General features: G+C 41.7%; 1 protein-coding gene across 1 annotated transcript in view; it reads right to left on the bottom strand.

Annotated features, from left to right (window-relative positions):
* The window catches only part of NPAS2 (neuronal PAS domain protein 2), a 51,986-nt gene extending 40,108 nt beyond the window's left edge, over positions 1-11,878 (bottom strand). The window contains exons 1-4 of the mRNA XM_026066375.1: positions 11,832-11,878; positions 7,119-7,267; positions 3,777-3,868; positions 371-460 (exon numbers count right to left, since the gene is read on the bottom strand). Coding sequence (XP_025922160.1) covers positions 371-460; positions 3,777-3,868; positions 7,119-7,267; positions 11,832-11,863 — 363 coding nt within the window. The 5' untranslated portion in view covers positions 11,864-11,878. The remainder of the gene's footprint in view (positions 1-370; positions 461-3,776; positions 3,869-7,118; positions 7,268-11,831) is intronic.
* Between the last annotated feature and the right edge of the window lie 2,452 nt (positions 11,879-14,330).

Consider the following 14,330-nt stretch of genomic DNA (forward strand, 5'->3'; position numbering starts at 1 on the left):
AGCTCCTCGTCAGGCTGCCAGGAGCACTGGGGCTGTTCACCACTAGCTTAGAAATCAGAGATGGAAAAGACCAGCCAGGTTGCCCTGTCCCTCCCTGGTCAGAGTATTCCCGAAGAGCTTTGCCGAAATGCCTCATAGCAACAAAAACTTGAAGTGTATGAATCACACTCACAGAGAACAGAGCTGATCAACAGCACGACCAGCATAAATCACCGCATTTTCAGGAAAACATCCCCTCCACCCTATTACRGTTGGTTCTAAAAATACAGGGTCTGATCCTACGACCACCATGATTTACACAGTCACTGGATGCCCTTGTTCATGTGCGCCAACAATTCATAGTAGAAAAGCTTACGCCAGAATTACTCACCGGTAAATGCCCTAGAAGAGGTGTAATGCTGTCAGACACGTAGATGATGCTTCCACCTGTGGTTACTGCTATAATGAAGCCATCTAATGCCTAGGGAAAATACACAAGGGGAGAGTACTTTAATAGGGATGAGGAGTGTAAACAGCGCATCTCATTGTATGTTGATCAAAACTGTTTTGCCTCAGCACCATACTGTCATCAGGTTGTAGGAATGTTATTTCAAGTCGCAGAACAGTAATTCTGTGATTTTACAGTCTGATTTAACTTTTACAACACTCTTTGTAGTCTAGTAAAACCTACTACTGAAGCAACAAAGGGCTCACAGGAACATTTCATGTCTCAGTTTTTAAATTAATCACACATTTTAATAATGCAAAATGACTAAGACTGGATCCCTTGGAAGTTATTAAAATGAACATTTGAGCTCTGTGTAAATATCAAAGGATGATAAAGAATGCAGTCCTATCTCAAAATGGTAGTTCTCTGCAAAACCCATAAATCTCAGTTTGTATTAATGTAATGTTGTATATTACTGGGCTTTCATGTAAGTAAAAGCAATGCAAATGATCAAATAATCCTTAGCCTGAGTTTTAATTGAGTGATTTGTTTTAAAGGTCATGGTATTAGATTACTCATTCAAGGAGAAATTCAAACTTCTGCAGAGCTTCTGCCTCACTTCTGTCCCACCTTGCAGTAAGCCCTTTCACTCCTGGGACTGAAGAATACCAGCATGTCAGTCCTGTCCTCTGCAGAGAAGCAATTTCACCTTCAAAATTAGTTTCCTCCTCATCCTGAGCTGCAAAGTTTTGAGCTAAATCTTGCTCAAAGCTAAATCCAGCTAGATTTCCGGACTCAAAGCTAGGTTTCATATACTCTGAGTAGAACCCCCAAAATAATTAAGGGTCAACACCAGGTGCTCAGGGACTATGTTAAATCCTTCCCACTGAAATTAAGGAGTCACTGGTGAACTTCCAGTGCCTTTTGAACAGAGCAGGTTTGGGTCCTTTTTGTCAGTTTACTGGTGATCCAGAGTTGGTGCTGACTGCAGTATTTGAGCAGTGCAAAGACTGCAAACACAAATGAGTCAGAACAGAGTTGGAGCATATGCTAGAGGAAATACTTGTGCAGAAGACAGGTGTATTGCAAACAGCCTGATTAGGGTGACACAGAGCTACAACAGCTCACTGCAAATCCCAGCACCCCTTCAAGCCAGGCTAGTGGTTGCTCCTGCGCGCTGCAGAACATCCTTCCCCCCCGCTGACTTCAGTAAGGGGAAGGATTCGGAGAGTACTGGAAAATGCTAATTGTTTTTTTAAAAAAAAGGAGAGCGCAAAGCCTTGAATAACGACACAAACATATGTTCCTTTTTCTGGAGAACGCTGAGCACCCACAACTATTTAAGTCAATGGGAATCTGCTGGTGCTACAATCCTTTGAAAAGCAGGTCAATAACTTATACCCCAGTAGAAGAGTGTGTGTTTAGCATCTCTGAAAACCCTCCAGCTGCAATAGCTAGTTTGATTTTGTTAAGCTAAGTGCAGAGAATGTACAGTACATTCAAGCTGTTTTCTAAAAAACATGATAGCTGTTAACCCATAGAAGAGAGCAGTGGTTTTTCAAGGCAGCTGGATTGTGCATGTTACTATGGTGAAGGGTTTTTTTAAAAAAAAAATCAAGTCTTTGTATAATTTGCATTGGATATGAAATAAAGTGACTCACATCAGAATTTTGTGGTAAAATCAAGTTAATGTATGCATACATAATTCTATTTTTATTTACTTGCAACTCGTTCTTCTAACGTTAAGATGGCATATCCCCCATCAAAGATTTCACTATTGCAACAATCATAAATGGACACAGCCTAATACCAGCTCTTATGTGATTTGATGACAGTCTTTTTATGGTGTGAGAAAAGGCCAGTTTTAGGAAAGCCAATGCATTACTGCAGTCAAGTATACTTTGAATCTTTTGAACCAGTGCTTAAAAGAAGCCCTTCCCATTTTTCAGTAACAGGACAGGAAAAATTTTAAGCAGGCTTGTCCGAATGTTAACGAAATACGACTAGAGGAAAGCAAAAAAGAATGATGAACAGCTGGCTCAACAGGACATCCCAACACCCAGTGTTAGCTTGAAGGGCATGGAAATTCAGAGTAGCAAGCAGTTTATTTATAAGCTAGGAAACTAAAAGCAGTTGTTTTCRTCTAAAATTGTATGGCATGAAAGTAGAATCAACAAAGGCACAGCCAGTCAAGACATCTGCCAATTTGTTGCCATCTGAGGGAAATATTTTAAGGCAAGCTGAAGGAGTTGCGTATGTTAAATTCCTGTGCGCTGAAATGTGAATCTGCAGTTGTCAGTTCAATGTGAATGCGGAGCCTTTTTACCCCGAACCAGGAAAACGCTAATCGCAATGAATGGCAATGGCAGAGGGAGGCCGAGAGCCCGTGAGCGCCGGGAAGGTGCCACCGCTTCGTGCCACCCCCGCAGTGCTGAGCGCCGCTCCGGGGTGGCTGCTCCTGCCGGCAGCCTTCCCTGCCTACAGCCAGAGCCCGAACCCCGCGCCACGCTCGTGCCACTTGCAGGAACCACGATGGAGACGGCACTCCCGCACCCCAAAAGAGGGAAGGGCTGCTCTTAAGGGACGCGGCGGAGCCGTGTAACCTCTACGTGTACAGTACTGGAGGAGATCATTGTTGAAAAGGGCTCTCGCTGTTACTAAGAGAGAAAAACGCATTTCAGCAGCTCATTTGCATTTCATCTCAACCCTGCATAAACGCCGTTGAGTCACCTCCCTTCAAATCCCAGCTAGCGTTAAAAGCGCCTATGGTATAATTTAAAGGTAATTTAAAAACTATCATTGCGAAATAACTGTGCTCCCTGTTATAATAAAAATATGTTTGATGAGGGCCTTGAAAATCATTATAGTAGACGTATTAACTGTATCAAACCAGCAGGAGCTGTCAGTTTTTATCTGCTTGTATAGCACCTAGCACTAAAGGGACCTGACACTGTGGCTTTTTAGGTGCTACTTTTGCATAGATATTAGGTAATAATAATGCATCCCAAGAAAAGGTGGAAAAAATGCTGCTTTCCCTTTTGCTCACCTCTGTTTGTAATAATAAAATGTAAACTGGGATTTAACACCTCTTCTGGCTTGCATTTCTTGGAAGTCTGTGTGCACCGTACCTGGCTGCGGCAGCACCACACAATGGTACTGCCCCTCCAGGAATGAAAAGGAGTATGTGGGATTCTGGTCCCTCGTTCCAGAGGCAGCTCTGCTCAATGGTCAAATATGGGAGTGCCTGAAACCTCCTCTTTTGGGACAGCAGACAACATTTTATTCTAGAAGCATGGGCATTTCCACATCTGTTCGACATAATTAACAAAAAACATATATGCATGTTCACCTCCAACATCAGCTGGGTGAATTCTTCATTGCTGAGGAATGAAGGCTTCCAATCCTGCTGAATTTCAGAAATCTCTGTCTGTGCCGAGACTTCTAGACAAATAAAACAGTGCATGTTTTTAAATTCAGAGAAACTTGTATCTTGCAAGACTATACATGAATTGCTCTGAAAGGATAGAAATCATCTCTATATTCAAAAATTGTGATTTCCAAGCATGAGATTTGCATACAGAGTGAGAATACAACCAATATCTAAATGGTGCTCAATCCTGAAATGTTTTCCTCGAGTTTTACTTAGCTCGACTGGAATCAGCTACAGTGGGAGCTTGCATTCACATAGCCATTGACTTAAATCAGCCTTACTGAGGTGAGTATTGATCAAAAGATAAAAGTGCATGAAACTAAAATCAAGGCAAGGATTAGCACATGTCAAAGAGGTGGTTACAATTTACTAAATTTTCAAAATTAGGATGCCAAAGAGCTAGACTTCAGCCCACCGCTCCCGTGCTGAATGGGGAGTGGCGGGAGAACTCCTTCGGAGGAACCCCACAGGGCTGTGGCCCCAGCTGGCACAGGCTTCCCTCCGTTCCCCAAAACGCAAGCAAAACATGAGTGTTTCACCAGCCTGACCCTGGAGCTGCCTTCTCCCTCTCCTGTGCCCACTGCCAGCTCCAGAGAGGAGGGCAGAGGAGAGGGAGCAGAGCGCCGGCGTCTCATCCCCAAACCCTGCCTGCAGGACGGTCTCCTACGCTCCGAGTCCACGATGACAACCCTGCTGTGAGACACGCTCGCGAGGTTTTGCCCCACTGCTGGCCCAGTCTGGCCTGTAGCAGCCTGCGGGTGCCAGCTCCCTGCCAGCTTTCCTTGGAGGCGTGCAGGTGCGCTGGGCTAAAAAACTGCAGTGAAACCCGGAGCCAAACAAAAGATAGCTGGGTGCACTTGGGTAAGCTGTTTGCTCCAAAAAACAGTGACTCATGTTAGCTTTACCCAAGTAATGCACTACTAAACTTGTCAGTCAGTGTGATGGGGACAAATTTTACGATGTGGAGAGACTTGCGCTGGTTTTGCTCGCTGTTCGCTTTGCTCCTCCAAAAGTGTTCCTGAATTGCAGCACTGCACTGAGTGGGATGCTGAGTGCAGCCTGTCTTTTCCTTTCAGCACCACCTGCTAATTAATCCGATTGATTAACACTTATAGAGCATGTAATACCCAGTGCTCTCCATTCTGAGCATATAGGAAAACTGGCCAGAGAAATGAAAATGGCTAAATGATATTAAAGGCAGTAAATTTATAACAGTGCCTGTGCATATTGTCTCCTAGAAATAAATCAGAGCCTCCATTCAGGCTTTATTAGTGGAGATGCAGCTGTTTGCTTCTAACAGCTTATTCAGCTTGCTTTCTGCACTGCTGGGGGTTGTCACTGACAGCACAGTGGCTCTCCAAAGCCAGGACGGTTTGATATGGAGCTTTCAAAAGCAAACTAAGGAAAAAGAGAGACCAGCCCCAATCAGATTTTTATTATGTAGTCTCAGAATATAGGATACTTTCAGCAGATCGATAGCATGGAAAAGATGCTATATGCAAAACATAACTGCCAGAAGAATTACTTGAGATTTGGTAGATTCCATGGATTATAAAGAAAGAGACTGTGTATGAAACAGAAAATCTGAAAATTGACCTGCTCCTCTGTTACAACTAAAATCTTGATTTAGCCCACTAAGTGCAAGGGAAACATGAACCAGATCCAAGCTACTCTGAAAATAATCAACATTTTAAAACTGTGTTGCTTTGTATTATATTGTGTGGCTACTAATCTAGTTTAAAAATAGATGACATTTGCCTTTTTTAGCAAGTGCACAAAAAGTCACAGTTTGACCCAGTTGCTGTATAAGGATTTGTGGCTCTTAGCTTTCTTTTGCTTAATTATTCTTCTAGAAATGAAGTGCCTTTTTGAGTAAATTATTTGGGCTATCAGCTACTCTTGTCTACACTTATTCAAATCCCGTGAGATGGTTCTTTGCTTGGCTTTATAACTGAGCATAGTCACATTCTCCTTTACTCTGCCTTGAGCAGCTAAAAAAATAGATACATTATTACTGTCATTTTTTAATAGGTATATACAATTATCAAACTTTCAGATGTCCTAGTCATGCCCTCCTGTATGAAATGATCTTGTCTATGATAAAAATTCATTTAAAGAGAAACTTCACTCTAACAACAGAATCACTATAATTATTTCCTCCATAAGTTTGACGCTTGTGACTCCGTTATGTTGGGAATCATGATATAAGAGTTTTTATGCTCTTTTCCTCTCACCCAGAGCTCTCCAGGGAGCATGGGTGGGAGATGGCCAAATGAATGAAGGTGAGCCAGGTGACGTGGTGCTTTAGCTCACTAGAGCCCATTCTGCCTTGTGGGACCAGGGCTGTTCCCCATGGTCACTCGCTGAAGCCCTCGGCCTCTTTCGCACAGGAGCACAACAAGAGGGTCCCATTTTAAACCAGCCCCAGATGATTTATAAGGGAGAAGCATTTAAACTGTCTTTTTTGAGCTGCTGGCTGAAGTCCATGTGTCAAGGAGGCTGCTGTTCACATTTCTCTCACCTACTGAAAAAGAGACCAACCAGACTAGAACAGTCGGGTCTGAAATTACTCTGTGGTGAGGGCACATTTTAAAAATACTTAGCAATTGCTGCTGTGTGTGTTTTAAAATAAGCTCCTGGTCTTCCAAGCCCAAATTTTACAACTGCCCCTACATGCTGTGCAAATGTGACATAGCTTCTGCTTGTGCAAACTGGGTGGAACACATCAAGTACCCATGCATACAATTTGCCAAAATTGGCTTTAAAAATAGAGGCCTTTTCTGGTCTGAATTTTCCACTGTCTGCAGAAAATTGTGTCCTACACAGTCCACTGAGGAGAAGGGGGCTTGACAGATTGCTTCCCTACATTTTCTGTGGAGAAGCTGGGGTGAGTGCTTTGTTCTGCTCAGAATATTGCAGATCTCAAGGGAAGGAAGTCTTCTCTCTGGCCCAAATCTCCTTTCGTTCAAAGCATCCCTCTTCATCAGGTACGCTGCAGGGCAGTGCTGCCCTCCTTTCCCTTCGTTCCCGACATTCATTCCCTTCTCTGGCAGGTTGAGAGTTGTTCTCAACTAAAGAGCAGCTGAGGAGATGGATTTGGGCAGCACAGTGCCTGCATATTTTCTCATTAGAAGTTATGAGACAGAAATGAATACCTTGCAGTAGCACTTTTAGGCCCCTTGAGCCATTCTGATCATCGCTGAAGGAACAGGATATTGTACTACCATTTGGTTATCGCATGAAGAACTGTGGTAAATTTACCATTGTGTTTCTGCAGGAAGCCAATGACTTTTTCCAGCACAGTAGTTTTGTCCATTTTGCGGGTGTTGCCAGGAAGCATGGAGCTGAGCTCTTTGATGAGAACATTGAACTGATCGCGTCTCTTCTTCTCAGACTTGTTACGTGAAGCCCTGTAAATGGAAAAAAAAAGAAAAGATGAGCAGACCCAGAAAAATTCTGAAGATTTAGAATTAAAAAGCCTTTAGAAAGTGTGTTTAGATTGCAGACTCCTCAGAGAGCCTATTTCTGCCGCTGTGTTCGAAAAGCTCATAGGAAGAAAGGACCTGATTTCATTGGGGGTGTTTTGGCACCACCATAGTACTATCATTAAGACTGCTGATAATCTCTTGAGTGAGTGCCCTTTAATGTTTTTTTATTATATATCAACCTATACACTAGGAAGTGTTTTCTGAATTGTTCTCTTGAATACTGCAATTGTTCTGCTTGGAAGGTATTGCCTGGACTTCTGTAGCCATGTGAAAATAAAAAGGAATATAACCTAGATTTGTTTGTTCTTCTGAAAGGTCCTCAAGCAAGCAAGATTTGCTTTGTTAAATACATAAAGATCTAAAAATCTGGTTACATGTAGACAGGAAAGAAAAGCCAACAGACCAATTCTCATTCTGAGTTTCTAAATCCGTGCTAACTCTGCGGACCTTCATAAGGAGCTCTGGAGGCATACTGGTGAAAATCAGAGCAGAATTTAGCCCAGCATTTACATTCCCCCAAGGACCAATATGGCAAAAAACATTTTCAGCAGAGAAATCGCAGCAGAGACTTCTGGATGTTACTACTGACAGAGGGGTAATTTTTGTTTGTCTTGCTCTCGACCCTGAACACACTTGGAGATACGCTGGATAGAAGCCAATGCTTGATTATTTTACAGCTTTGAACACCAGAGATTGGGTGGATACTGCCTGACTGATTTCAGCCTGTTCTTATTACAATGCAAAAGGCTGTCAGAACAAGATGTGAAAAGCTCCATCCTTATCCTATTTCTGTACAGTTCAAGGGAACCTGAAGAACATCAACATTTTACTTCCTCATAATTCAATCTTCACTTCATTTTAAGCTCAAAGAATCTTGAGCCTCCTGAAAATAAAACAAAACACCAACCATCTATAGGGGAAGTGTTGCTTTGCCAAAAAAAAGATGCCTCAACAGAAATATAAGGTATCTATTTTTAACACTCGACATTTTATTCACAAAGGAAATATGAAAACTCCTGTAGTGGAAATAACTCTACCAAGATCTGAATCAATGATCGCAGTAAAATCTTAAAAAGGAAAAAAAGAGAAAAAACAATTAGGTCATCTAAACTACCATTGTACGGTTGTAAATGTTTTGTTCAATTCAGTTATAAATGTCTTAAATAATGCAGTTTTCCTCACTTTGCTCAGAAGATTATTCCCTAGCCTTGTTTACTTCACTGCTAGGGCATATCATTTATGGTAAGCAAAAACAGTTTGTGTCTTAATTCCATACTATTTGTCCCAGTTCTCCTCTCTCCTCACTACTCAGAAAAAAATGTTGCATATTCAAGGGAAAGGAGGCACAGTATGAATGTGGGTTTTTAACGAATACAGCTGAACATACAGGACAGCTTGAACTCAGAATGATTGAAGTCACCAATTTAAAATGTCATTAAATAGTCATTTTTAATCTGTTATATGTGTGCTGTTTATTGTCTTATAGAAAGACTGTTACTTGTGATTAGTAGCCATTTCATCATGCTGATTTACAATGAATTGTGATTTTACACTAAATTTGGTATTTCTTTTTGCTGTCCAGCGGGATACATTGTATACACATCAAAGCAACTAACTGCATAACATACCTTAATTCAGAGTCTTAAAGCTATATTTTATTGGAGTGAAAAATGGCAAATGCTCATTCTAATTTATTAAATGCTTACTCATGTTTCATTTCAAGTTAGTTTTGGTTGAAATTTGGAATTCAATCAAATTGCAAAAAATGTATTTCCAAATAATTTTCTGTTAGTTAAAGTAAACTAAAAGAAAAGAGTGTGAGAGAAAAAAGTTCACAGAGCATGCTTTCTGTTTTAAATTAATTTATAAAACAAACTAATTTATAAATAAATTAATTTATAAAACAAAGTAAGCCTTGTCCAGCACCAAAGAATTTATATTGCTTCTGTCTCCAGAAGCTGGAGATCTCAAAGAGGTCTTAGATGCTTTCAGGTTTGGTGCCACCATACCTAAATTTTAGGCCTTGGGGCTTTGGAGTGAAGTTAGGTAGTGCCTTAGGAGAGCCAGATGCAGCAGAACAGGGTTCTAAATAAGCAGTACCCAGAAGGAAGAGCAATACAGCTTGGCTAAATAATAATCCCTTGGTGGGGGGTGAGACTTCAGATGCCTCTCCTTGGGAGAACACGGCCCCCCTTCCCAGCATGGGTAATATATCAAAGGCTATTGGGGTTAAAAACCTGCCACCTTCTGTAAGGAACAGCTCCTCTCACACGTAACAATCTGCTTGAATCAATAAGCTACAAAAATTTGGCTATTTCGGGGCCTCCCTCTTGTCTCCTCCCTGGCGTGTGCTTTGCAGTAGAACGGCTCAGGGTCAGCAGAGAGGGCCGTGATGCCCTGCGGCTGCCCTTGCCCACGGCTTGGTGGTGACGGTCCCTCCTGGGAGAAGGAAACACGACTCTGCCCGCACTGCGGACAGCCTGTGACCTGGGCCTCCCAGCTCTGTGGCAAGTGCTTTAATTGCTATCCTAAAAGGCTTTAACAATGCTGGCCCATAAAATAAAACAAAGAAAATGCTTCCCCTGCAGCACATGACAGATGAAAGCCATCAGTTTTCAACAAACAACAGCAAGACACTTAGCCAATGGCTTCTCCCAGGTTTGACTGTCTTCAAAGCTTTGGGAGAAAACGTGTAGCTTTTGATTATTTTTAATTGAACTGGAATGGGTTTATTTTATAGCAACTTTAGGCCTTCACATAGCCTCTCATGATTTCAAAATTAATTTCAAATTTGAGTTTATTTATAAAAAGCAAAATGTAGCTAAATTAAAATATAAAGAAGCCATTTTCTTTTTTCATTTTAAAAGTTACGATTTTTCTATCCACCTTGATATAGGCCTGCCCCAAGGTATCACAAAAAAACCCTCCCTGAACAAAGAGCATAAAAATCATACCAGATGGCAATGACAACCACTGATATTGAAGATATGTATTATCCTATCTTTGTCCTATATGTATGTGTTTAATCAATTTTTCTGACAATTAGCTCAGAAATATCTTGAAAATAATCAGGCCTTAGCTGTGTGAAGAGTGATGAAAACTATACATGGGCTTCCTTCCCCTACTTTCCATTTCTTTGATTCTATGTGTCTTGCACCAGAAATTCACATTTCACAGTGCTCCATGCTCACTATGGCACCTTCAGCTGCGATATCCCATCTCTGAAGATGCATCTTTTTGCAATGCAATGTGGCATGAGGCATCCCTTCCCCAAATCCACCTCCTCCCCTGTCCACAGATGTCTACGTTATTTACAGACAGTTTGGCACAGCCGCACTCTCTGTACTGCACACTGATAGCTCTCTGCTTGGGAAGTCTCATGCGCATGAAGCCCCTCCGGAGATGGTAGTGGAGGGGCTTCAGGGGCTGATGGGCCCTTTGCCTCAGCAGATATCCCTCGCAGCCCTAAGTGGAGGTCAGTGCTTTGCTCCCGGTATCAAATGCAGACCTTGAGCATGCACAAATTAGAAAAGGGAGCAAAGGAGAATGGTTGAGCTTGGTTGCAGCGTGTGCTGACCTATATTAGTGAGAAAAGGCTGCAGGGAGGAAAGAAGTGGAGAAGGAATCAAAAGAGATGAAACTGGATCAACTAGTTGTGCCTGGACTGGAAATACTCTCATTAGAGAGAACCAAGGGAAAAAAACGTGTGGAACCTACAGCTCCCACTAAAGCAATTAAGCTGCAGGTTGCAATATTGATAAAACTTCCAGGAAAAAAAAAAAGCTTGCCAACAGCTTTTGTGACACTGCAGATGCCAGTCAGATTTGACAGTTATTACAGTTCATTGCCACAAATCTTCTTCTGCCTCAAAACATGCCCTTCCTCCTCCCCACAAAGTGTTCACAACAATTTCCTGCCTGCTTATCAACTGGAACTTTATCAGGGGGAGAAGAGCATATGTGAATAGATGTTTGTGCCCGTTCAGGGTTGACATATCACTTTAATGGTTTTTTTCTGTTATGAAGATAACTTCTGGGTGTTTTCATTACTGTGAGATAGGCACAGCTGAATAAATGACCATCATAATAAGAAAAAAACCCATTTTTTAAAGCTTTTTTTTCTTTTGCAAGATGCCTCTTGTAAAAAAAAATCACACATGTTTTATACACTCTGGAGGCTAGGGTGATGTATTATAGAACCAAGAGTATTCTGCTGGTTCTTCAGTTCTAGTGCTCTGCAGTAATATGAAAAAAACAGTCAATGCCTTTGCTTCTTTGACATTTTCCACAGGAAACATTGCTGAAGTTATTTTGTTCTTACAGGGTAGCTGAGAATAGCGATCTGTGATATGGCAGTTTTTCAGGTTGTGCTTGGCTTAATTTTACTCTTTTTATTTAATTAATTATGGGTAAAGCAGCTTCTGCAGCCACAAACAATATCAGGTTCACCACAAGATAAACAGAGTTATAAAAGAAAAAGTGCTCACCTCTTTGCCCTGTCTTTCTCATCTTCATCCATTAGATTGTCTAAGCAGTTTTTTCTGTTAAAGGAATGTAAGAGTCATTATAAATTGTCATTTTGTTAGCTCTACTTTCAGGTTATTCTCAGAGTTGCTTCTATTTCATTTTAATAACAGAGTGATGATATCCAGGTCAGATAAATGTATCAGCAGTGCTTTACACCACAGTCCTTGAGTTTAAGAAACATCCATTGTAGATAATATTACTTCTTAGCATCATACTAGTTTGTAGGGGCTCCAGCCAGCAACCAAGGCCCCAGGCACAAGGCAGCATGCCAACACAGTAGAAAAAGGCAGTCACTTCTCGGGGCATTTTCAGTGTTGGGGTTATTCTCTGCAAATCTGAAGTCTGGATGGGCCCTAGGTTCTCTGCCCAAGTTGAAAAGGCATTTTCAGAACTCCCATATTCCCCAAACTGTTGTCCCCGGTGCACTGACCAGAGCCAGCCTTGGTCATGCCTCAGACTCTTCATATGAAGCCTCCTACTGGGAGACACTTCTTCCTCCTCCATGGGCCCTCACCTGAGTACCAAAGAGACGGTTGTAACCTCATTGAATTACGGCCCAAATTCAAAGTGTCCTCATAAATCCTGCTGCCTAAGTCCAGCTCCTAAAGGACAGACATCCACACTGTGGAAAAAACACCCCATAACTAACAGCAGTTGACAGACCATCTTCCTGGTGCTCCCAGCACCGAGCTTGGGGAGGACGAATGAAACTGCTGGCTGCACAGCTCTTCTTCATCTCTGCCCAGGCTTAAAATGGCTAGTGCTCACTGGATGAGCAGCTGCCAGGCCTTGATTTGCTACACAGGTAAAGATGTAGCCCCTGGCTCTAACCCTGACCATGAACTGTGGCCATCAGTGTCACTCCTTTTGCTAGCATTGACCACAATGTTTTCACCTGCAGTCAGGTTTATGGTCCAGTTGCTCGGGCAGTTCATTCTGTAAGGATAAAGTATTCTGAGCACAAGATATGTTCATAAAGCCACAGAGCAAAATGGAGTAAACAACTAAATCAGTAAATTGTGTAGGTGAGGTGAAGGGAAAAATACAAGACCAACACAGCTGAAGGCTGAGATCCTCAGAAACATTTGTCTCCAGCTCACTGCCTGCCCTTCTTTTTGCTCCATGGTCTCATGAGAAAGAGATGCTTGAGACACAGCCCTGTTCAGCCTGCAGACAAGGCTGTACACTAACCTGCCTTTTCTTGTGGCATCTCGCACTCGTGTCAGAGCACAAAAGCCTCATTTGCTGCATGCCACACAAATATTTTTCTGATCAGGAGCACAATGCTGTTACTAACTTTGGATATTGCCAAAGGTCATTTTCAAAGTGTCAGTATAATGACATGTAATGATAATACTRTACTAAGTTTCAAAAATCAATAAAATGTTCACATAATGATTCCTCRAAATGTAAGACGTATGAACAAAATTTGGAGGGGGGAAGGAGGGAAGTTAATTGTTGCGCTTTATTTCAGCTCATAGTATTTTCCACATATGAGTCACATAGAAATTCACCTGTCTAAAGAACATTTTATTAAAAAACAATAGTGAAAACTTATCAATAGTGAGAATGATGGATAAACTCCCTCCTTCTGTTAGTAGTTCCTATGCAGTATTACTACATTGGCTCATTAGTCAACAGTTAATTAAGAATATGAAACTGCCTGTAACTTTTTATCAAATATAAGCGTAATTAGAGATTAAAAGCTACAAGTTACTGATTGGAGGGCAAAGCTGCTGCTTAATGGGGTTCAACTTGTTAATGGAGGAACATAAGTAGGAAATATAAAGAGACATTGGCTTTTTTAGCTGTGGTTGGCAGATTTAAATTGCTGAATCTTATTACACAGAACAAAATAACAGATAATACTATGTAGTTTTTAGCCCCATCCGGTTTGGTGAGGCAGAAGGTACCTAATAGAAAGAGGCTTCCAAAGGCTGTCCTCTATAAACTGTCAAGGAATTACACTGTCGGGAAGCCTCTACTCTGACAAGAGAGCAACAGGTCTAACTGGTCTGTTCTGCCAAGGATTTGGCTAGGTCTGTAAAGCAATTTATGGCCAGCTTCCAGTAAACAAGGTTTCTCACTGACTGACATCAAATTCAGAATCTGCTGTGCTGTTGCTAGTGTTAGACAATATCTAATTGTAACTTTGCTTCCATTTCCTCACACGGCAAAAACTCCAGAGCATTGTAAGCATTGCTAACAGTGTTTGCCAGTACATATGTACCATATGCAATTAAAACATTTCTCAACAAAATAGATACACAGGCAGAATATACAACTTCTGCTAACCAGTACAGTCATCTTTCCCCTAAGCCACATCAGATGTTGCCTGAGTGCTGGAGGAGAGCCCCATGACATGCAGTTTAGGCATGTGCTTAGTGCAACCTGCTTGCTCTACATTATCCTCCCAGGCCTTGAGCTGAGAGGGCCCAGAATAACAAAAAGGCAATCGA

The sequence above is a fragment of the Apteryx rowi genome, unplaced genomic scaffold, assembly GCF_003343035.1.
Source record: "Apteryx rowi isolate R43461 unplaced genomic scaffold, aptRow1 scaffold_103, whole genome shotgun sequence".
NCBI classification, from domain to species: Eukaryota; Metazoa; Chordata; class Aves; order Apterygiformes; family Apterygidae; genus Apteryx; species Apteryx rowi.